This window comes from Petromyzon marinus, chromosome 61, assembly GCF_048934315.1.
Source record: "Petromyzon marinus isolate PM22_M1 ecotype Great Lakes invasive population chromosome 61, UKy_Petmar_22M1.pri1.0, whole genome shotgun sequence".
Classification (NCBI taxonomy): domain Eukaryota; kingdom Metazoa; phylum Chordata; class Hyperoartia; order Petromyzontiformes; family Petromyzontidae; genus Petromyzon; species Petromyzon marinus.
Genome location: NC_133727.1, coordinates 7,096,928 through 7,119,783, shown reverse-complemented (window position 1 = coordinate 7,119,783; position 22,856 = coordinate 7,096,928). Strand labels below are relative to the sequence as shown.

Below are 22,856 nucleotides of genomic sequence, written 5' to 3'. Positions count from 1 at the left end.
AAACAAATAACCCAAACACAAACAAATACAACGAAACCATCCCCATCCTACCAGGCAAAGCCCACTGAGGTATTGATTTATTTTTGATTAGTGACCTGGCCACAAATGAATAGCTCAACAAAGTGGCCCATCATTTGGACATTTATAGCAGCCAAAATAATAGAAACAATCTCAATGCATGTTGCGCGAGAGCCAAGCCTGAGCCAAGCCATGGCTAAGACGCCACTGGCCTTAGTGTCCACGTCACTGGCCCAATGCCTGGTTCAAATTGAATGCACCAGGTAGTAATGGGTGTGCATTTCATTTCACATTATTGTGCTTTGGTTGGAGTGGCTATGGTGGAGGTTATGCATGCATGTGGAGTGAGCGACTTCCGACAGACGTCTAGTAGAAGGCGTCTTATTTATTAAAAGCACATAGGGCGATACACTTCTTAACGCGGCTACACCTAGGCTGTACAAGCACGCAGCCCATCTCCGTCCTGCGTAGCTACGCAGTATACTGTATATATATACACACACACAAGTTTCGGACAAGAAAGACCATTACCAGAAACGGTATCCTATACAAAGCCTGTTATAATTTAGTCGTAGCAATGATAATAAAATAATCACGAGTAATTCAGTTTTTTAGAATGGAAATAAAATAATAAAAATAAAACGTAATAAAATAAAATTCTCACGACGTTTCGGCCACAACACAAGTAGCCTTCTTCAGGTGAAGGAACAGAACTGTCGGGACGACAGCGCTTCAATGAACACTGCTAAGCTTGGCAGCGTCTTTTAAGCTGGGTGGGAGGAGCAGAGCGCCTTGACGAAGGAGTTTACATCTCAACAGAAGAATTTAGCATTAAAGTAGCTGTGTTAATGTGTTGGATTAGCGGGGTGTTAAAGTCAGAAATTAGCATGTAACTGGGAGATTAGCATGATGTTAGTGTGAGGGATTAGCATGTAACTGGTCACGGAAGTAGCTATGTTAAAGTCAGAGTTTACATATCAACAGAGGCATTTAGTATGATGACGCTAAAGAACTGCAACTAGCCAAATATCATACAATAAGAACTTAGTTCTTTCACATCGGCTTATTGTATGATAGTTGGGTAGTTGCAGTTCTTTAGCGTCAATATACTAAATGCTTCTGTTGATATGTAAACTCTGACTTTAACAAAGCTACTTCCGTGACCAGTTACATGCTAATCCCTCACACTAACATCATGCTAATCTCCCAGTTACATGCTAATTTCTGACTTTAACACCCTGCTAATCCAACACATTAACACAGCTACTTCAATGCTAAAGTCTTCTGTTGATATGTAAACTCCTTTGTCAAGGCGCTCTGCTCCTCCCACCAAGCTTAAAAGACGCTGCCAAGCTTAGCAGTGTTCATTGAAGCGCTGTCGTCCCGACAGTTCTGTTCCTTCACCTGAAGAAGGCTACTTGTGTTGTGGCCGAAACGTCGTGAGAATTTTATTTTATTACGTTTTATTTTTATTATTGTATTTCCATTCTACCTGACTTTACCGAAAGAACCAAGAAGATGAATCCCTGCAGTCACGAAAGCTTTTAATCGAAATGTAATATTCAGTTCTTTGCTAGTCCACTACTGGATGAAGGTCTCGCTGCACGTTGCCAGTCTTGGGGGTTGTTTGACCATGCGCCACCACTCTGATCAGTGCGGGTTGGTAAGGGGGATTGGGGGGGCGGTCAGGGCCAGCTCAGATATCACTCCGACAAACCTGTCAACTCATTTTCATTGCCTAGCCTAATTATAACCAAGTCAGAACTTATTGGTCACCCGTGCCCTTAGAAATCTAAACGTTCATCCTCCAAAATCCTATCACAAGGGAGAAACACAAACAAATAAACAAAACACTTTTTTTGCCCGTATTAAATGGCTGAACGCTGTATGGACCTGAAAACTACATTTCCCTGTACAAGAATACGAGTAAACCGAATGGGTTGACAGGTATGGTCGGATATCACACGACACGAAATGGCAACAGTGGCAAAAGCACCAACATCATCGCCATGAATTTTTTTATTTGATTAATTATTAATCGTAACATTGGTCGCAATATCCTTCACGTTGTATAATGGCTTTAATATACGGGACTCTGATGCTCTTATTAAACAAAAAAACTTGTTATGTGCACAGGTAGTTCAGAGGTTTGTGCGGAGGGCCGTCGGTTTTTACCCTCCTACGTGATGTCTAAAGGACACGGATCTTTGACTGCTAACGCCTCTTCTGGGGTGGCGCTCACGCGGTGGACTCAACGGCAGCGCACTCGCTGCACGTTGCAGAGGGTTCGCGGTTCTGTCTCCAGCGGCCGCCCTGGTCATTACCACGGGTGCAATAACCGTAGTCATGATGCTGCACACCGTCCGATTGACAGTGAGATGTTAAAGATCCCGTGACATCATTCGCAGGAGAGGGCTATCGTGTGCCGACGTCACGGTCAACATTTTTCCAAATTCTAAAATGACAGCGCATATTACTCAAGTGGCACGATTACAACATAGCAGCAATCATCTCCCGCTACTGGTAGACTCCCAGGTCACACTCGTAATTGAGACTCTTATCTATCCTGGTCTCTTCAGTTTCTCGCCTAATTAAATAACGTGAACTTGAAACAAGAGCTGAACATCAAATAAGCTATGCAGGGGGTTCGCGTCTGTGCTCCCCGCGTTCTCCAACCAGTGTGGTGAAGTATGGTCAGATAACATGCGCTCACACACACAAACGCAGCAATGTCATTACAGTGAGGGAAAAAAGTATTTGATCCGCTGCTGATTTTGTACGTTTGCCCACTGACAAAGAAATGATCAGTCTATAATTTTAATGGTAGGTTTATTTGAACAGTGAGAGACAGAATAACAACAACAACAACAAAAACAGAAAAACGCATGTCAAAAATGTTATAAATTGATTTGCATTTTAACGAGGGAAATAAGTATTTGACCCCCTCGCAATCAGAAATATTTCTGGCTCCCAGGTGTCTTTTATACAGGCAACGAGCTGAGATTAGGAGCACACTCTTAAAGGGAGTGCTCCTAATCTCAGCTTGTTAAATGTATAAAAGACACCTGTCTACAGAAGCAATTAATCAATCAGATTCCAAACTCTCCACCATGGCCAAGACCAAAGAGCTCTCCAAGGATGTCAGGGACACGATTGTTGACCTACACAAGGCTGGAATGGGCTACAAGACCATTTCCAAGCAGCTTGGTGAGAAGGTGACAACAGTTGGTGCGATTATTCGCAAATGGAAGAAACACAAAAGAACTGTCAATCTCCCTCCGCCTGGGGCTCCATGCAAGATCTCACCTCGTGAAGTTGCAATGATCATGAGAACGGTGAGGAATCAGCCCAGAAGTACACGGGAGGATCTTGTTAATGATCTCAAGGCAGCTGGGACCATAGTCACCAAGACAACAATTGGTAACACACTATGCCGTGAAGGACTGAAATCCTGCAGCGCCCGCAAGGCCCCCCTGCTCAAGAAAGCACATATACATTCCCGTCTGAAGTTTGCCAATGAACATCTGAATGATTCAGAGGACAACTGGGTGAAAGTGTTGTGGTCAGATGAGACCAAAATGGAGCTCTTTGGCATCAACTCAACTCGCCGTGTTTGGAGGAGGAGGAGTAATGCTGCCTATGACTCCAAGAACAACATCCCCACCGTCAAACATGGAGGTGGAACCATGCTTTGGGGGTGTTTTTCTGCTAAGGGGACAGGACAACTTCACCGCATCAAAGGGACGATGGACAGGGCCATGTACCGTCAAATCTTGAGTGAGAACCTCCTTCCCTCAGCCAGGGCATTGAAAATGGGTCGTGGATGGGTATTCCAGCATGACAATGACCCAAAACACACGGCCAAGGCAATAAAGGAGTGGCTCAAGAAGCACATTAAGGTCCTGGAGTGGCCTAGCCAGTCTCCAGACCTTAATCCCATAGAAAATCTGTGGAGGGAGCTGAAGGTTCGAGTTGCCAAACGTCAGCCTCGAAACCTTAATGACTTGTAGAAGATCTGCAAAGAGGAGTGGGACAAAATCCGTCCTGAGATGTGTGCAAACCTGGTGGCCAACTACAAGAAACGTCTGACATCTGTGATTGCCAACAAGGGTTTGCCACCAAGTACTAAGTCATGTTTCGCAGAGGGGTCAAATACTTATTTCCCTCAATAAAATGCAAATCAATTTATAACATTTTTGACATGCGTTTTTCTTGATTTTGTTGTTGTTATTCTGTCTCTCACTGTTCAAATAAACCTACCATTAAAAATATAGACTGATCATTTCTTTGTGAGTGGGCAAACGTACAAAATCAGCAGGGTTTCAAATACTTTTTTCCCTCACTGTACTTGGATCATCACGATCATCCTCTCGCTTTGTAAAACCTACTTTGTTGTTTGGAATATAACTTCAACTGTAGACTTGTTTTTACCAGTGGCTTTAACCCTGGAGACTTGCGTGGGGAAAAGACTGCACGTTAGTCGGAGGAATGTTGTGCAAAAGTGAATTAAAACTCCTACTTGCCATACAGTTATCAAAACGTTACGCGATTACTGCATTTATTGCATTTCTACATTTAGTGCTACAGCAGCAATAGCAGCAGCTACATCATCGTCATCAGAACATCAATGTCAACAGCAGCAGCGACAGCAATGTAATTTCAGCATCCTGATCATGACGGCCATCATCTCCTTAACCGTAAAACTTCATCTGTTGTCGAGAGTTGAGGTTGTTGTGCATGCACAAAGCCAGAGAACTTCACTGGATATTTATTCCGGGTCACTTTAGCCTGGAGCCTTGCATAGGGAAATGACTGCACATTAATGCAAAATGTAACCGAAACTCCCTATTTACATATTTTCTGTTTCCTAAATTTAGTATAAACGTAATTTTAGCATATCGTGCATTTCTCCATCTAGTGTTACAGCAGCAGTTACATGATCAGAAACAGCAGTAGCATCATCAGCATCTGCCGGGGAGGCTGACCACCGTCCCCTCGCTCATGTGGGATCCACTGCTCCCCTCTTCCGTGTCCTGGGAGGGTTGCTGTTCACCAACTCCCCCCCCCTTCGCTGGGGCCCCTCGGGGCATGATCCGCGGCTGGCCCGTAGCCACCTGGGATTAATTCGCACCCGCTCCCCCTCGCGTGCTCCTCTAAACGCTATGCACGCTGTACGCGCCCGCAGCCACCAAAATTCGACGCGGCTACCTGCCCGGCGCCGCGCACCAATCGCACGCGTGGGACCCGGGGCCGGGGATCAGAGGGTGGGGGCGTCACTCGTACGCGCGCCGCCGATTTGAGGAGATGCCCCGGAGCTGATTTAAAGGGCTGTACGACCACACTCACAAGTACGCCGCCGCTGCACCTCTCGCACACGCTAACCAAAGGTCGCACGAGTAATCTCACGTACCCTCGTACAAGTCCAACGCCGCTCACCACCCGCACACGCTAACCACGAGCTACACTCAGCTAACCTCGCATGCACGGTGCCCATCTACCTCGCGTGCACGTTAACTACGAGCTACACAGTGGCGAGCGCACACACGCGGGTAAAATACACGCTCGTACGCACACACAGGATACCACGACGAGACGGCTCACAGTACCATGCACCCCTCTCCGTACTCGCAGGGACGACACGACGAGGTTTATTGACTACCGGTGCTTTATTCCCCCGAGAATAATGAAGCTAAACTACCCGCGTCAGTGTGGGCCAGCAGGGCAGGTATAACCTATCTCCCGGCGGTCTAGGACTCAATCTGTCCCCGTCTCTCCCCAATCTCTCTCCCTAAGGGATATTCCCGTTTATCTCACCTCTCTCCTTCGTACTCATGGATCGACTCCGAGGTGCAGGAAGCCGTGGAAAGGCGAGGCTGCACCTAGTCCTGGCTGGGAACGAGGCCTGGCTGCGCTGCAACTCGTCTCACGGACATTCCAGTAGCAGACACGATGACTCCTCTGATCCTTGATTCCAGAAGAACCCGACTACCTGGCCCCTACCTTCCCTGCCCTTTTTATTGTTCCCACATCAAAGGTAATGTGCCGCTAATCCGCTGGCCTCTCATCCAATCAGGAGCCTCGGATTTCCCGCTCTTCGCTAATCCGATCGGTGCTCTCTCCGACGTCCGCTTTTCACACACGTTGTACACACACTGTGCAGGGAGAGGGCCCCCCTGCCTTCCCGCCGCTCGCTACTCCGCCCCACCCCTTACCTGCCTGCTGACCAGTGTGTGTTTTGGTTGTCTCCTATCCGCGGTGGCTTAGCAGCCCCGTCGTGACCACGTGATTACAACCCAAGTCACGGCGCCGCAGTGCACACTAGCCTCGGGGGAGGTCGCCCAATTCCCTGGTCGTAGGAAACCGTGAAGTTTGGTCCCATGAGGGGGCATCGGCCAGGTGACCTCCCCTCGGGGCTCTATGTGGGGGTGTGTGTGTGTTCATGTGGGGGGTGGTGAGGGAAGAGCGGCGTCGGCCCCGTCGCTCGGAGGTGGCGGTGGCGCGGCCACGGCGTCGGCAGGACGGCTTCGCTGCTGCGGCATCACAGTGGCAGGCACGGCTCCGGCGGAGCGGCTTCGCTGCTGTGGCACCACACACCATCATCAGCAGCAGCAGTTAAATGATCAGCAAAAGATGGGACAACGCCAGCTTTAACAACAATGGCACGAATCTGGATCATCCTCTCGCATTGTCAAACTTTTCTTTTTTTGTTCACAGTTCAGGTTGCTGTGACTTGTTTTACCAGTGGTGTTAACCCTCGAACCTTACGTGGGGAAAATACTGCACGTTAGTCGGGGGAATGTGGTGCAAAAGTGAATTCAAAAACTACATGAGCAGATAGCTCGTAGTAGGAGGTGTCCACTGCACATTTCGTCATTTGTTGTTTCCACTTTCTGTCTTGGCTCTAGTAGTGGTCACATCTTCTGGCACCAATCTCTTAATGATGTCGTCGTCAAACCATTCTCTGTTACCTCTTCCTCTCTTGCCGGTTCCTTCCATTTTTCTGAACAACACACTTTAAATTGTCCTGTTGTTGTCCAAAGAGTGGCAGTTTCCTTCTCATCACTGCCTGCATCATCATCAGGTTGTCTTTAACTACGTGCAACCTTTTTCTCACTTCTACGTTTGTCACTCTTTGGGTCCAGCTAAGATGTGGCATCCTGTAGCAATACATTTCGAGTGCCAATATGTTATCTCTGTTAGTCTTCTTTTAATGCCCAAGTCTCACAGACATGCAAATAAAGCTGTTACTGAACCCGCATGGTCTTAAGATGTTCAGCTTGGTCTTGCAACAGATGTGCTTGCTTCTCCAGAAGCTGGGGTGATCACGTGGCCAGTTGGAGATCCTCATCGAGAATTCGAGGTGGTCGTGGCTAGGGGCGGAGCGAGCCCCGCCACACAGAATATCAGCCTGGCCCCCAGTGGGACCGGCTGCTGTTGTTCATTCAGAAGACTTCACGTCCCTGCTCCACGTTCTAAAGAGTCTCCAACTTTGAGGACCCGGACCCGAGCTGTGGTCCGGTCCGTTGTAGCTAGTTACGTGTGATTAGTGTGGATAGCCTGGTTGTCCACCACCATAGAGTACTATCTGGTGAAGGGGCAGTTACCCCTTCGTGTTAACGTGGTAATGTTAATAAATGTGTTGCCTCCAAAAGTACGTCTGAGTTTCCGTTTGAGCTCACTACACATCTATCATATCAAACTATTTTGCAGCGTAATTAACAGCATACATCTTACACAACTAACACGGTCAAACATGTACCCTTTAAATGAATGCATTTCCCGCTCTGATAAACTTCAAACTGCAGCGTGTTTATCGAATTGTTGTAGAGGGTCGTGGTTTGTTTCAGTTGATTTATTTTGGTATAGCCCTGTGAGCCATTCGGCTCTTGAATCGGGTGCAGCCACAACAAACAAAAAAAACAAAAACACGAACAAGAAAAACATCTTAAAGTGACTATGTGACTTTGCAAACAGAAAATCCATGAAAAACAGCAAAATATTCCTGAAAAAGCACCGTACACCAACGCTATGTGCAAAAATCCCAGTGGGATGCAAGTCAAACAACAACATTAACCACAGGAAAATTTAGAATAAGGCCATCAGTCTAACTCCGTACTACAACAAAACAAACATGTCCAAACCAAAAAACGTTTTCGAAATAAAAAAAATGAAGCCATAATTGCAACATGACAGTGATCACAGGGACTGTGACCGAATATGTACAATAAACTACATAAATAACATGTAACACCAAATCATAGAGCCATAGGTGGCTGCATGAGTTACTCCACAACAACAGAAGCATCAGTCGGAGTAGCAAATTTTTCAATGCACCTTTAAGATCAGCACGCTAAATCAAAATACAGATAATACTTTGCAGCGTCATCTGGAGCGAAAACATTTTATTTTATTTTACGCCAATGAATAGCAGTGGCAGCTAGGGGTGTACAACTCCTCTAGAGCAGTTTTGAGAGAATATCTCATTGGTAGCGATTCAAGTTGCAGTTTATTGGCAATAGCATTCCAGACCCTGGGGGCATCAATAGCAAAGGCCCTTCCTCCAGTTTTTGTACGGCAATAGGGAATGTGAAGCTGGTAAATGAGTGAAGACCTGAGGTCAAATTTGTTCTTTGAAACAGAGAGGAGATCCAGCAGGTAGTCTGCGGATATTTTTTGTAAGTGCTTCGAGCAGATGTAGCTGAAAGTAGGATAGAGCACCTTGAGGAGCGTTGCCCTCGACCCCCTCCGGGAGGCTGTACGCTTTCACTTGGCACTCCCGTCCCTTACCGGCCAGTCTGTTGTGCGCCTCCTCAAGCTCCAGCAGCCTGGCTTCGTGGGTCTTCATTTCGCCGCTCTGCTCGTCTAGCGTAGTGTGAAGGGTCGTATATGGCTGCCTCCTGCTTCTCTACCCTCCTCAAAAGTTTCTCGACCTCTCGTTGGGGACCTGAAGCAGGCCAGTATTCTCTTCGGTTTTTTTTTCCAGAAGGGATTATAAGAGCTCTCGTTGCTCCCACTCGTGTCTTCGGTGTCAACTTGAACGGAGAGGCCAGCGGAGACGAACCCGTGGCTTTTTTCCCGGGGGATCTGTCTTCAATGGAGCAGGACGATACGGAGAGGAAGTCCCCTTGGCCTAGCCATGAGGTCAGGCTCGAGTTGCTTACTGAGGCGCCTACACCTAAGCAGTCTGTGGAACACCCTAGGAAGCTCTAAAGTAGAAAACAAGCTTTTCATAGGCCCCCTATAAAGTGCTCACTCGGCCATGACTTCACCGGAACTCGTTTAATTAACACTTTTAAAATAAAAAATCACGACGCAAACTGAATATTTGATTCCGAATCGGTTTAATCACCACCACCATGACGCAGTAGCAAGGCTGGCACATCGCAGTGCAGCTGCTGGGCTGAATCATGTAAATAATCAAACCTAGAAATATCCTTGATGTACCCACAAAAGTCACATTGAGTCTCGGGACTCAGCTCCGTTTTGCATTAAGGTGTTTGATCATTTCCAAGCATCAGGGTTCCGCACGGAGAAGGAAACAGGAGAAATGCACAAATGTTGAGAAGTTTGCTTGGCGTTAGAAGTCAGGACAGAAAATTTGGCCCCACACCTATCACAATAACGAATCAGTGTTTTACGGGGGCACGCTAAGCGAGGTCTGCCTGTATTAAAATGTACTTCCATCTACGAATCGTGATGTAACAATTTTTACGTGTAACATGCCCCACGGTTTTTCTTGATCTAGAAGGAGAGAGAACTGATGATCTGTGTGCTGACGATGGTGGTGATGATGATCTCGTAATGGCTGTTCACTTCGAGGAGTGGGAGAGTCTGATGGAGAACCTTGATCGTTCCAATAAGAGGTAGGGCCTTACCATTTGCCCTACCAAATCTAAGCAGTACCTGCCTGGATATTTTGTATATCTTCAAGTACTCCACCCCCCTCAACTCCGCATGATAGGCAGTTGTGGAAAGAGTGGAGGTGTTCCCATACCTGGCCAATTTGGTTATGACCAGCTCCGATTTCAGAGCAGAGGTCTTACTCTGAATTAGTCCAGGAACATACCCTTTTTTTCAGCTACATGGCGCTGTATAGAAGCTACATGGCCTATCACTCTGTAGTGACTTGTAGCGTCATTCCCGTGCACACACACACGCGTGACGTCACTATGCGGGGGAGCTTCACTACCACACGGGCCTACACATACACACATGACGTCATCCCGTCTGGATACGGGAATGACATCATGGCCGGTTCAGGGGATCTGGAGGCCGTGGGTGAGTGCGCGGGGGTTGTGTGAGGCCGTGGCACTCTTGAGTGAACCCGGCTGGACACGAGACGGGATTTAAGGTTGGGGCCGGGGCCCCAGGGGCACCTTGGGTGCCACGTGGACAGGAGAGGAGCTTCTCGAGAGTTCTCAAAGGTGGGCGTGGCCGGGGTGTGGCCCGGACACCCCGAGGCGCATATAAGCGGCTTCCGCACCGGGTTCGGGGCTGCTCGTGTCCGGGAAGAAGATGCCTCATGAAGACGCCTCGTGAAGAAGAGTCAAGCCTCAAGTCAGCGTGGCCAACCAGTAGCCCTTCTGGCTTGGCCACGCTAGTATCCGAGAGTCAAGTGTTAGTGAGTGATGGTGTGTGTGAGCGAGAATAGGTCGGTGGTCACCACCCTATGTTAAGTGTTGCGTTGTGTTAATAATAAATAGTGTTGCCTCCCAAGAAGTTGCGAGTGTGCCTAATTCGAATCCATTACAACTCCATACAAAACTCTGTTTTTGTTCTTCCATAGTTGTCCTCTCCCTCCCAACAATGCTCTCTCGAAAGCAAAATGTGGCCATTATTTCGGCGTGACAAACACAACATTGAAAGCAAAACATCAAAAGTGTAATGACTACACGAAAGGCAAGAACCTCAGGGTCCAACAGTTTATTTCTCAAGGGATATTGACAAATGCAGAGCCAGGAGTGGTGGAGGTGGTTCGGCCTGCAGATGCAGGGGTGGTATCGATGGATCGACCGACAGATGCAGGGGTAGTGGCGGTGATTCTTCTAGTAGTAGCCGACCGTTGGAGTTCTCGAATAAAATTACGCAATTTGGCGATCCTTTGGGCTTTGGCACAGGCGGTGGTGGTGGCACCAATGTTGATGGTGGTGGATCTCCCGGCAGAAACTGGGGAGGCAGTGGTGCATCTACCAGCATGAGCTGGGTTGGTGGTGGCAGTGAGGGAGCTGCCAGCAGCAGCTGGGGTGGCAGCGTTAGATCTCATGGCAGCAGCCGGGGGGTTGGATCTGTATGTGGCGACCGTGGTGGTAAAGGGGGCGATTAATCTCCAGGCAGCAGCCGGGGTGGTGGTGACGGTGAGGGAGCTGCCAGCAGCAATTGGGGTGACAGCGTTAAATCTGCCAACATCAAGCGCCATAGCGGTGGGGGTGAATAATATGCCAGAAGCAGTCGGGGTGGGGGTGTTGATGCATCTCCCAGCAGCATCCCTGGTGGTGGCGGCGGAACTGCATGTGGCTGCCAGGGTGGCGTTGGAGGCAGTGGTGGTGTTGGTGGAGACCGTGGCCGTGGCTTTCTCCAGCTCGTTGAGCTGTCGACGCATCATCTCCAACTGCAGATGGAGCTCTGCATTTTCCCGTTTGTATCCTTGGGTACAGGCAAATCATCAACAGTTTGGTCAACATTAGCCTCTACATGAGCCTTCTAATCATCGCAACTCTTCAAACTATATCGCTTATATAATGTACATAATTTCAGTCACACCAAAAATTACATATAACACATCAGGGCTGTGGCAATTACAGCTTCGTAATAGCAATATCTTGCCTGTCCACAGAAGCCCATGAACTAACGTTGCACATACAAACCCACAGACTCAGAGGCCCGTAGACTGAGTCACATATAGCGGAGAATAGGGGCAGGAACGCTGTGGTGGAAGTGAAAATATGAACCCAACTGCGTCCTTCTCAATGGAACCAGGGACAAAAGTGTCATCATAGGCTTTCCTTCGCAGTCGAGGATTAATATCTTCCATAGAAAAGTTGGATTTTCTGTGGGTCTAAAGATGGATGAAGAGACCAACCTGGGATCGACAGATTCTGCCGCAACTTGGGCACGTGTCCAGAAATAGTGGTGGGTGGAACTGCGTTAGTAAGTCGGGCTGCAGCATGCTGTTTCCACCAGTCCCGCTTTTCCTCTTCCTGTTCCTGATGTTGAGTTTCAAAATGTTTGGCTCCTTGAAATAGACTCTGTCTCCACCTGAGGTGATCCTGGGCAAGAGACTCCCATGAGTTGGTGTCGATGGAGCACTTCTTCATGTTGTCCTTGAGGACATCCTTGAAGCACTTTCTCTAACGGCCTTCATCCTCCCACTGAATGAAGTTTGACAGCTTTTCATTTGGGCATTGGTGGAAGAGGTCTTGCTTAATCGAGTCCTTGAGACCTTCAATGTTAAAATTCTGTAGGCATCTCTTCCAAAACAGCTGTCATTTGGGAGCCAGTTGTATGGACATGGTTGAGCAGGTGAGTCGATGATCAGTCCAGCAATCATCAGCTGCTAGAACAGCCTGGGTGATGCAGATATCTGTGCGATCCCGGGCATGGACAATGACGTAATCTATCAAGTGTCAGTGCTTCGATCACGGATGATGCCATGATGTTTTATATTTGTTTTTATGGCGGAACAGGGTGTTGATGATGATGAGTCCATGTTCCGTGCATTTAGTCAAGAGGAGGATGCCGTTGGAATTGACTTTATCCATTCCTTCCTTGCCGATGGTTCCATTACAGAGGTTTAAGTCTCTTCCAACTCTGATATTAATATCAACGAGCAGAATAAGCTTGTCTCCCACGAAAACGGGAGAAAGGACCTGGTCAAGATTGGCATAAAATTCCTCTGTGGTTTCATAATCGGAGTGAAGAGTCGGGGCATATGCGCTGATGACAGTGGAATATTGGCTCCCCACCACTTTGAGGATGAGGCGCTCACTGATTCTGATAGTTTTGTTTCCACCGCAGTAATGGGGATCCTTCTGAATGTGGTTATCCAGTCGGAAAAGAGTGAGACAGACTGTTAAGGGAAACTTTTTTAGCCCGTTCCCCACGTGGGGTGAGCAGAGTGGATCCTTAAAAAGGACTGCTTAGTCGCAGTTACAGAAACACACTCTTTTCTCCACCGAGTGTTAGACGACCATCTTGTAGCTGCCGCCTTTGTGCTAGTTTGTGGCTAGAAGCTTCCAGACTTCACAATCGTGCTCCCGTCGTCACTAGCTGGTCGCCAAAGAATTGTATTGAATGTGCCAGAAGATATTGTTCCTTTAATGAAACACGCCTGTACGTGATTTATTTTATTGTGGAGAAGCTGTTGTACAGCAGCTTCCACGCAGTTCTTGATAGAACGGGCCCATGAATGCAATGGCAAGGAGATCAATACGATTGGAGATATCGTTCTGCTGCTGTCTTGGTCCGCCTTCACAGCTGTTGAGATGTTAACATCTTGTTCCTCCTGCTCTATTGAGGACTTGTTAACCCATGGTATGCTTATTATAATGGTGGCCTATACTCGCCATGTCACAGCATAGTTAAAGGGTATATGTCGCTTTTCAAGAGGAAAAGCATTGGAATCTACAGTCCTAACCACACCCAGGTGGTGCTGTCGCTGCTTGGTACACAACTGCTTATCCGCCAGGGTGGCCGCTGCTTATTTTGCAGCTAACCTTGAGAGAAGGTCGTTCCACTATCCGCCACCTGCGGAGATGCTGGGTAGCAGTGCAGGTCTACCACCAAATTGTAGTGGCGGATTATCAATATATATCTACATACATAATTCACAAGTATGAAAACATAAGAATAGGTTTTACCCTTTCTGGCATTAAATCAGGTGTTAGGATGTTCAAACACCAAATAAATACCTTCGTAAGGAATCAAGTCTGCATTCACCACACACACTTGTGGAGAACATGCAAACAAACATCCTCTGATAATATATAGTCTTTGACATTGATTGGCCTACACCAGAGACAGTCTTCTTTATGGCCTAGCCTCACCAGTATTAGACCAGAGAACGCAAAAAGGCGAATAGTACAAAGACAATGCCCTATCAGAGCATTTATAGCACGGGGCGAGCAGCTATATCATGAGACCTCTTTGCCAGTATCAAAGTATGAAAAATAGGAATAGGTTTTACTATTTCTGGCAATAAAACAGGTGTTAAGATGCAAGAGTCGGTCATCTTACGGATCTCGCAAATGGAACAAGGGAGAAAAACGTAGGGACAATTGTGTAACATGCCTGCGAATATGTTATTGTATTAAATGAAGGTGCAGCTGAAACAGGCAAAATATGATCATTTCTGAGTCAATGCCTGCGCCCCGCCTTGTGCTCAGTCTCAGTACGGTCCAGGTCCAGTTGACTGGGCTCCATGACCCAGTCAACGCAGCCTCGATTTCTGGAGGAGCTCAATGATGGGACTGTGTCTTGATTTTTAAAAGGTTCTGTGAGCTCGCACAATCCAGTGTCTCTCCACAACCGGCCAGCCTGAATGTATCAAAACCAGGCCCAGATATTCCTTTAGAAGGCTCCACGTTTCTCAAGAATAGAGATGGGAGGTTATAACTGTGGCCAAGAAGACCCGAAGCTTTGTATGGAGTCACAGGCTAGGTATCTTACACAGCTCATGAAAATATAATGCTGCTCGAATAAGTCAGATTGAGACCTTGGCTGCCAAACTCAAGTTGGTTATTAGCAGACTGCCCAAATACAGAAACTTCAAACTCTCTCCACAACTGCCCCATCACATGTGCATACATACAGACAAACAGACATGCACATAGACCCTAAGACTCACAAGACAAATAGATGTGTACAGAGACACTTAGACTTGCAGAGATCCATTGACTTAGAATGAGACCCATGTATGTGCATACAGGCCAATACACACACTGAAATGAATATACTCACCTACACGGAGAACCACAGAAGCACATAGACACATAAACACGCTCTGAGGCACGCTGACACGCTCAGAGACACATTGACACGGAAACAAAAAGACACATCCTCCATATAGCCTTAACAGACTGTTGGGGCAAGTGTAGTTAACTAAAACCTATGAAGGCCGGCACGTATATGAGGGGGTGGGTGGCGAACACCACGTCCGATCGCCTTTATCTCCCCAGTGGCAATGTTTTTACACGCTATACCAGGTACAAATTTGAGGCTAAGTCGACCTCAGGGAGGGCCAGGACTGGTTTAGATAATTATTACTGGTGTTAGCCATGAGTGGGTATCGAACTCGGGTCGTCGGGTGTGTAACGCAGCGCGCTAACCGCTACCCCACCGTTCCCCACATAAACACGCACACGGATCCATGGACACACACATAGACTGATGATAGAATCTCTTACACAGAGATTTACAGGTGCACATAGACACACACTGAGACCGAGAGATGTGCACAGGGACACATAGAAGCACACATATATACTTAGACACGCAGAGCCACTGAGGTGCACACAAACACAGACTCGCACATAGCCCTTGAGACTCACGACTCACGTCGAGACCGATATACGCGCTTACTGTAGCTATTGTTGACATAAAAGTAGAGCACGGCCCAGAACATCACGGACGCTGCCGTGAACGCCAAGATTGCAGCCATCACTGCGTCGATGCCCGTGGAGGGGTTAGCTTTTGGGGGCAGCTCGCAAGGGCAGCTGTCGCAGGGATTCTCAACGACATCTCCTTCTTCTCCTCCTACAGTGCTGATCCAGTTGAACAACATTCGCCAGAGGAGGTCAAGCAGCACCTCGGAATTCCCCATCCTCGCTTGCGAGCTGCTGCGCGTGTCTGACCGTTGTCCCCGAGTGGCGTCGCAAGAGTGACGTCACGGTCACGTGAACGTGACGTCACCGCAAGTTTCCGGTGGGGGCGTTCCCCTAGAGCACGGTCACGTGGGCTACTGCAGCCACGCTCCTTGCGACGTAACAGAGCGGCGTTTTGAACCCCGCTCTCCACCTCTACTAGGGGAACTCGATTGTTCAGGGTGCTGTGTGGACTTCTCTTTAGCGTGGCCGTTGCTGCAGCCGCTGCTGCTGCTGCTGCTGCTCACGCATGAATACACTGGCGGCGTTGTGTTATTCACGACGTGACAACTTTCATTGGCTATGTCGGGTGGAGGAGGGGTGTACGAAACTAAGAGTGTGCGTTCAGAGACAAATCCGTGCAAGACAGACAGGGGGCCGTCCATAAATGACGTCACGCGATTTTGGACGATTTTTTTGACCCCCCTCCCCCTCGTCACACGGCGTCACAAAAAGTCAGACCCCCCCCCCCTCAAATGTGACGTCACAAAGTGCTGCTCCCCCCTCCCCAAAAAAATATATATAAAGCATGCTTCAAATCGCTTTAAACTATTGTCATTGTTGTGCGTATTTAATGTGGCGCTGCACTCTGATGTTGTAGGAGAAAACATTTACTACAAAGTCTATTTAATTAAGTAGAACGTGTTGTGTCTATATTTATTTAAGTTGCGCATCTTGATGTGACGTCACATTTCTCAACCACCCCCCTCGTCACACATCGTCACAAATGTCTGACCCCCCCCCCCCCAGGTGCGTGACGTCATTTATGGACGGCCCCACACTTGTTGTCTGATCGTCTTTGTTGTTGTTTATATTTTCCTCAGGGACTGTTGTATATTATTATTTAGGGTTTTTTTTTTGTCGAAATGTAACTCAACGTCTTTAACACAAGCGGCCCGCTATCTTTGCAAATTAGTTGTAACATTTTAATTTCGTTATATACTGTGCACATTTAAACAATAATAATAATAAAACGTTCATAGCAAGGCGCGCGCTCGGCTCTGAGGTAATAACATTTTAAAATAAAAACCGCCACGCACGTGACCACGGAGACACCCCCCCCCACCCCCGCTCCCCCGGTGGTGGGGGGGGGGGTCTCGCGCCCACTGCTCCCTGCCCATAAAAGGGCTTGAGACGTCACGACCAAAGCCCCTCCCAAACTCTACGCGCCTTGCAGTCCACCAGCATTGGTTCCAGCAAGGCTGACGCTGCTGCTGGTGACACACTGAACGTTAGCGTCTCTGATTAGTGTGGTTGGCTATATACGGTGCAAAAGAAATTCAACATACATACATACAAACGAGAGATGGTGCCTTACCATAGGGCATATGCCCTACCAAATCGCAGAAGTACCTGCCTGAATAGTTTATGTCTTCAAGTACTCCCACCCCCTTCAACTCCGCATGATAGGGCAGTTAAGGAAAGAGTGGAGGCGTTCCCATACCTGGGCAGTTTCGTTATGACCAGCTCCGATTTGAGAGTGGAGGTCTTACTCTGAATCAGTCGAGTGGTATAACCTTTCTTTTTCAGCTGCATAATGCTGTAAAAACCTACATGGCCTATCACCCCAAAGAAAGCTCCGGTTTTTTCCTTCCGCAGTTGTCCTCTCCCTCTCAGCAATGCTCTCTCGAAAGCAAAACGTGGCAATTATTTCGGCGTGACAAACACAACATTGAAAGCAAAACATCGAAAGTGTAATGACTACACGTCACGGTCCAACAATTTATTTCTCGACGGGTTTAGAACATAACAAGAGAATTAACAATTTGAACAGCAGTTTAGATATCCGTGTGTTTGCGTGTGTTGTATCTGCCGATTTTCAGTTGGTGGCTATTAAAATTAACAGCCATCAGTTAAGGTTAGGATAGGGTCTCAGGAGTAAGGATTTATAATCAGGAATCAGTGGGTCTAAGCAATAAGGATGCCTGGTCAGGAAGGACTGGGTCTATTGTAAGTAATTTACATATCCGTATATTGGGTCTTCTTAGGCTATTTTGTCACCAGTGGTGATGGAGGTCGATCTGATGGCGGTGGTGGCGGGCGCTTAGGTGGCGTTGTCGGTGGTGGATCGGCCTGCAGACACGGGGGGTGGTGGTGGATCTTCCAGTGGTGGCTGACCAGTGAAGTTCTCGAACAAATTCATGGAGTTTGCCTTACCAAGTGGCTTTGGCACCAGCAGTGGTGGCGGTGGCATCGGTGTTGATGGTGGTGATGGATCTCCTGGCAGTGATCCGCTATATTGTTTGAGTGTTCGAGGGGCAGATTAAGGACCCCTTTAGATTTGTGTGCGGGCTTTTACGTAAATATCTGATTCTATGAAAGCCACGCATGTGAAATTGTTGGTATTCCTGAAGTTTAGCATGTATCTCTCAAGCTCAGAAGCTGTGACACAGAGCCAATTAAAGCGATTTCTGACAAGGGTCACCTACCCTAGCCAGGGCACTGCTGTGGTGCAATCATTAGCACTAGCGCAGTTCCCAATACGGAGGTCGACGGTTTGAATCGACCTCCCGGCATGGCAGTTGCAATCATGGTGCAAGTTTCTTAAATCCTACCTGCCTGTGGTTTAGCCTGGGTTGGGGAAAACTAAGTATTGTTGTGTAAGCTCACGGAGCCACATGGTGCATTAAGTTGGGACACAGACCTGGGCCTAGGTGCTGTGCTGGGCCAGTACTTTACTGGGCCGGCAGAGCCGGCTTCCCAATGGCAGTGGAAACCAGGCATAAGTAGACTGGCCACATCCTACTTAATCAGAATAACAAATAGCAACACTGAAACCTATTGGCAGACCAATTAATGCCCACTTGCAGGCCGGTGCTCTGTTCACTTTGTCTTGCAAAGGGCAGCTGCCATTAGTAGGTCCCCTAGGCTAAACAATCCCGTTATAAGACATGGGTACAATATGAATGCAAGTACTGTATTAGAATGATCTTGAGTTTCAGTCCATCTTCCCTACAGAGTCAATAAAATACGTACCACATTGTGGGGACGTCAACAACGGTTGTCCGACGATGGAGAGACTCGCGCCTACCATAGGATTGTGAAATTTCCATCAAGGGCTCATTGCTGTAAAACAGGAGATAATCGCTGTCTTGTCTCATTTGAGCAGGAAATGTCTTAACTTTTAGGTTGCCTCTAACCCAGTGGCAGCAGCATAACTATCGTGGGGGCAGTGGGTGTCTTGCCCCCACCTCCTCGGTAGCCAAAGCTACGAGTTGGGGGGGGTGCATCAAAGATTACAATTTTATTTAAAACATGGTTTAAATAATTTAAAAAAATAATAATTTCATGTACCTTCCTCGTTTTAGTTGAATGTAATTAGAGCGGTAACATAATATGGCAAAGATGTTACTGTGGAGCTGTAGTCACGGTTTCATTGTGCGAAAGCGGAGCGCCCCTACAGCAATAAATGTTCGAGACCGTCAGTGTAACGACGACGTCATTAGTAGGCAAGAGGAGTCTGCGATATTTCATAGCCTGGGTGAGACCGTGCGTGACGAATCAGATATTGGGGCCCCAACCAGACTGATTTCCGCACCCCCTGAGCAGATAATGTCGATACTCCACCACTGATAATGTAGTCACTTCGCCACTTGGTGGCGACCCGAGTGAGTTGTATTCGTGCCATACCCGAGCACGCCTGGGAGGGTCCGCTTGCCACGACGTGCTGCCACAGTGAAAGTGGAGCCAACTCCAGCACCTGCCGTGAGGCCACAGGGTTCAGGGTGCCAAAGAGACGTCTTGGGAGCTGCAGTACATGGTACGAGCCCCCTGAGCCCACTTAGTCGACTTGGATTCATGCTGAGACTTCAATGGAACATCATCCGCCGTCCTAACAGTTCCCAGTTCTCACTGTTCGTACGCAGGCCGCTAGCATTGGGAACTGTAGTGGTCAAGTAAATGAAGAGCAGGCTAATTAAAGATGCATGCAGACTTGTGTTTATTTTGGCCAAGTTACATGAACAGCCTGTTCACAATCACTGCCAATGGATGGAAAACACCCCGACTCCTCCCTTACAAACTCATCGAACCTCCACCTCGCCAGGCATGCAGCGTGCACGTGCAAGTACTAAAGCGGAGCGTAACGAGCGCGCGCGTGTACACATACTTAAACCACTTTCCTCACCACCCGTGTACAAAACCCAGAGTTAATTACCATACCCCTCTTTCCACTAGCGATATTAGTCGGCCGCCATATTGGATGGTTTTTCCACTAGCCATTTGCAGAGCAGAGCCAGAACCGAGCAGCGGTACGCGGGCCTCACGATACATTCTTAAGGAACGTGATGCGATGGACGTGGCCCCTTACAGTAGCTCGTTCGCCGCTTGTTGCAGAGATTCGTGGTTTGGCTCAATCAGCCGCCCCGATTATTATAATGCCGGTGTAACAAATGGAAGAATACCATGCTGTCTGCTGAAGTGGACGTTGAGTATCCCTTGATGCGAGTCACAAGAATGGCCAAATGTGTGTGGGCATTAGGGTCCAAATCTGCGAAATGCCAAAAATTACCTGCAAGTAACTCATTTGGAACGATGCAAAGGGATCATCGCTCCCTTTTGGCAGAATGATTCCCTCAGTTCATGGTTGCAAATGAGACTCATTCTGGCCTCTTGCTCTCACCGAGTTAAGTACACTTTATTAATCTGGCTCATGGCCAAGCAAGGCCAGGGCAAATGATTTGTTCATCGTGTGTGACGTCAGTTAGTACACTGTGAGGACAGTGTCACCAGGTCATCTACATGCGTCTCAACATAGTCAATTGCGTGTGACGTCAACAGCGCGGCTCGGATTCTACCATGGAAAAAAACAGCCTGGCTGGCTCTGCTCTGTCGAAACTCAAGTCTATAGTGGAAGAGAGATACAAGTAAGCAAATGCTGAATCGTGTTCAGACTTTGTAGCTCATCATAGTGCGCTACTGCACAGGGGTGGGCAAACCACTTTGCTAAAAAGTAGCATGTACTAATTCTACAAATCGATTAAAAAAATATTTTCTATCCTTGACTCTCTACCCATCAAACTCATATCTCAACGTGTCCCCCCTTTCATTAACGGGGCTTCAATTCATGCCACCGTCAATGCCTCCAGCATTTCTCATGCCCTCAAGAATGCTGCTGGTAGCTCCTATACTCAGTCTTTAATGCTAGGTCCTGACATTTTGGAAAATGTCCATTGCATCTCAAATCTAGCTTGAAAAGTACTCGAAAGGGTTACAAAGTCAAAGCTCAAACAATGTCCTCTATAGTGGTCTCCACAGCCACGTAAGCCTGGTTTTTAGCCAAGGACAATCTGTATAAAGACACTCCTCCTACGTGTGGTCAGTTATTGTCTCTCCCCTGATCATGGGTCTTTCGTCTAGTTTTCCCAGACTAGGTTATAGGCATTGCATAACTACCACCGCCTTTGGATAATCTTGTGGGAGACTGAATGCCAGTTGTTGTAAGACTTGGGCTGTGAGGTGACCAGCATTCGTAGTACAAATTCTTGATTCTATCTATTACAGGATCATTCATTCAGTAAAGCGCTAAAAACGCATGGCTTTCATTACGCGATTAAGAACGTAGACAATGTGGGTTTTAAAAATAACCTTGAAAATTAGTGAATGGGCCGGTATTATTTATTAACGTATTTCTCAACACACGTTGGTCACGTCACACGCATCTCCACAATGCAGCCTGTTTCATGCACGGCGGTCACTCATCCTAGAGCTAGCCAGGCTCATACTGCTTAGCTGCTGAGATCGGGCACCCATTCCGGGCCATTTATCACGAGCTATGCCGAGTCTGGGCAGCCAGAGGTGTGGTGGCACAGCAACATCAATTGTACCGTTGCTGTGCCCTCACGTCTATGCCTCCCCTGCCTTTAGACAACCCGCACGAACCAGCGTGGTGAAGTATGGTCAAATAGCCTGCCCCCCCAACAATGAGTGCAGTGTAGGCATTGGCGTAATTCACGGGGAGCAGGACTCGCGGTTCGTGCCACTGGGTACGGTGCAGGCCGTGGGGGTGCGGAGTTCTCTCCGCGTCGGAATACGGTGCCAACCCTCCACCCCCGAGGTTGGGATGAACGAGACGGTGGAGCTGGCGGGAGTGTGGAAGTATATACCCATCTTCTTGGTTCTTTCGGTAAAGTCACGTTGAGCTTCCTTCGCGCCGTACGTAGCTAACTGAGATCATCCAAGTGCCATTGAATGCGTCGCCACTCACCTGACATTCAGTTTCCTCAAAATGTTATTCTTTGACTAAACTACTAAACAGTAACAAATAAAAAAAAGGAATTATTTGTTTGTTAACACATTAAAGTGTACAAAAAGCTAAATAATAACAATAATTAAGAAAATTCAGAAACCCAAACCCAATTAACCTGCACCAAAAGCATTGCGGTGCTTCTGTGCACGTTGAAGAGTGACATTGGCCAGCAACCTGTGCATCCGTGCGTGAGTGTGTGCGCGAGGATGTGTGCATGCATTTGAGTACGTAGCTGCGTGTGCCCATGTGTAGAATTAACCCATTAAAACCTGAGAACAGACCCAGGTGTTATGGGTCTGCCACAGCAAGCCTTGACACTTCACGCGGTGGCTTCAAAGTGCACCGAGCCTCGCACAAACTCCGTGGTGACATCCCCGCCACTTAGCGGGCAAACGGCAACCGTTGTTGTTGTTGTGTTTAGAGGGTTACCCATACATGCCAAGTTGATATTCTGGTTGCTGACCATTGGGGAAAGGTGTTTCCTGGTGAGTCTGCGCTCCCGCGTGTGGACGTGGCACCGTGCGTTTCCCCCTTAGAAGATTCTCTCGGATTCCGCAAATCGGACGGTCTTGGTCGCCTTCTCGCTCGCGACTCTGCTATCTCCATGGTGTCCGGCGTTCTGCGGAAGGGGTCGGGGAAAGGCCAAAGATCGAGACGTCATCGTGGCCAAAGCCGCAGACGCCACCGCTGCACCTCGCGGCCAACGTTCTCTACGCGTGGCCAGATCTCACAGC

At 48.0% G+C, this 22,856-nt stretch overlaps 1 protein-coding gene and 1 long non-coding RNA gene across 2 annotated transcripts; one reads left to right on the top strand and one right to left on the bottom strand.

Moving 5' to 3' along the window:
* Positions 1-3,381: 3,381 nt before the first annotated feature.
* LOC142906066 (uncharacterized) lies at positions 3,382-7,669 on the top strand. Its single transcript, XR_012930044.1, has 2 exons — positions 3,382-6,052; positions 7,329-7,669. It is a non-coding gene; the product is annotated as an uncharacterized LOC142906066 (long non-coding RNA).
* Positions 7,670-10,926: 3,257 nt separating this feature from the next.
* On the bottom strand, positions 10,927-16,066 carry LOC142906065 (uncharacterized). The gene is made up of 2 exons (XM_076053508.1): positions 15,595-16,066; positions 10,927-11,661 (listed from the first exon to the last, which is right to left on the bottom strand). Exons 1-2 carry the CDS (start codon positions 15,833-15,835, stop codon positions 10,949-10,951), a joined length of 954 nt encoding a protein of 317 aa, XP_075909623.1. The 5' UTR covers positions 15,836-16,066; the 3' UTR covers positions 10,927-10,948.
* Positions 16,067-22,856: the final 6,790 nt, after the last annotated feature.

Excerpts from the sequence above, each read along its gene's own strand:
- LOC142906065 (XM_076053508.1), bottom strand. The coding sequence starts at position 15,835 with ATGGGGAATTCCGAGGTGCTGCTTGACCTCCTCTGGCGAATGTTGTTC. Across the intron at positions 11,662-15,594 it reads TTATGTCAACAATAGCTACA|GATACAAACGGGAAAATGCA; the intron begins GTAAGCGCGTAT and ends CCTGTACCCAAG.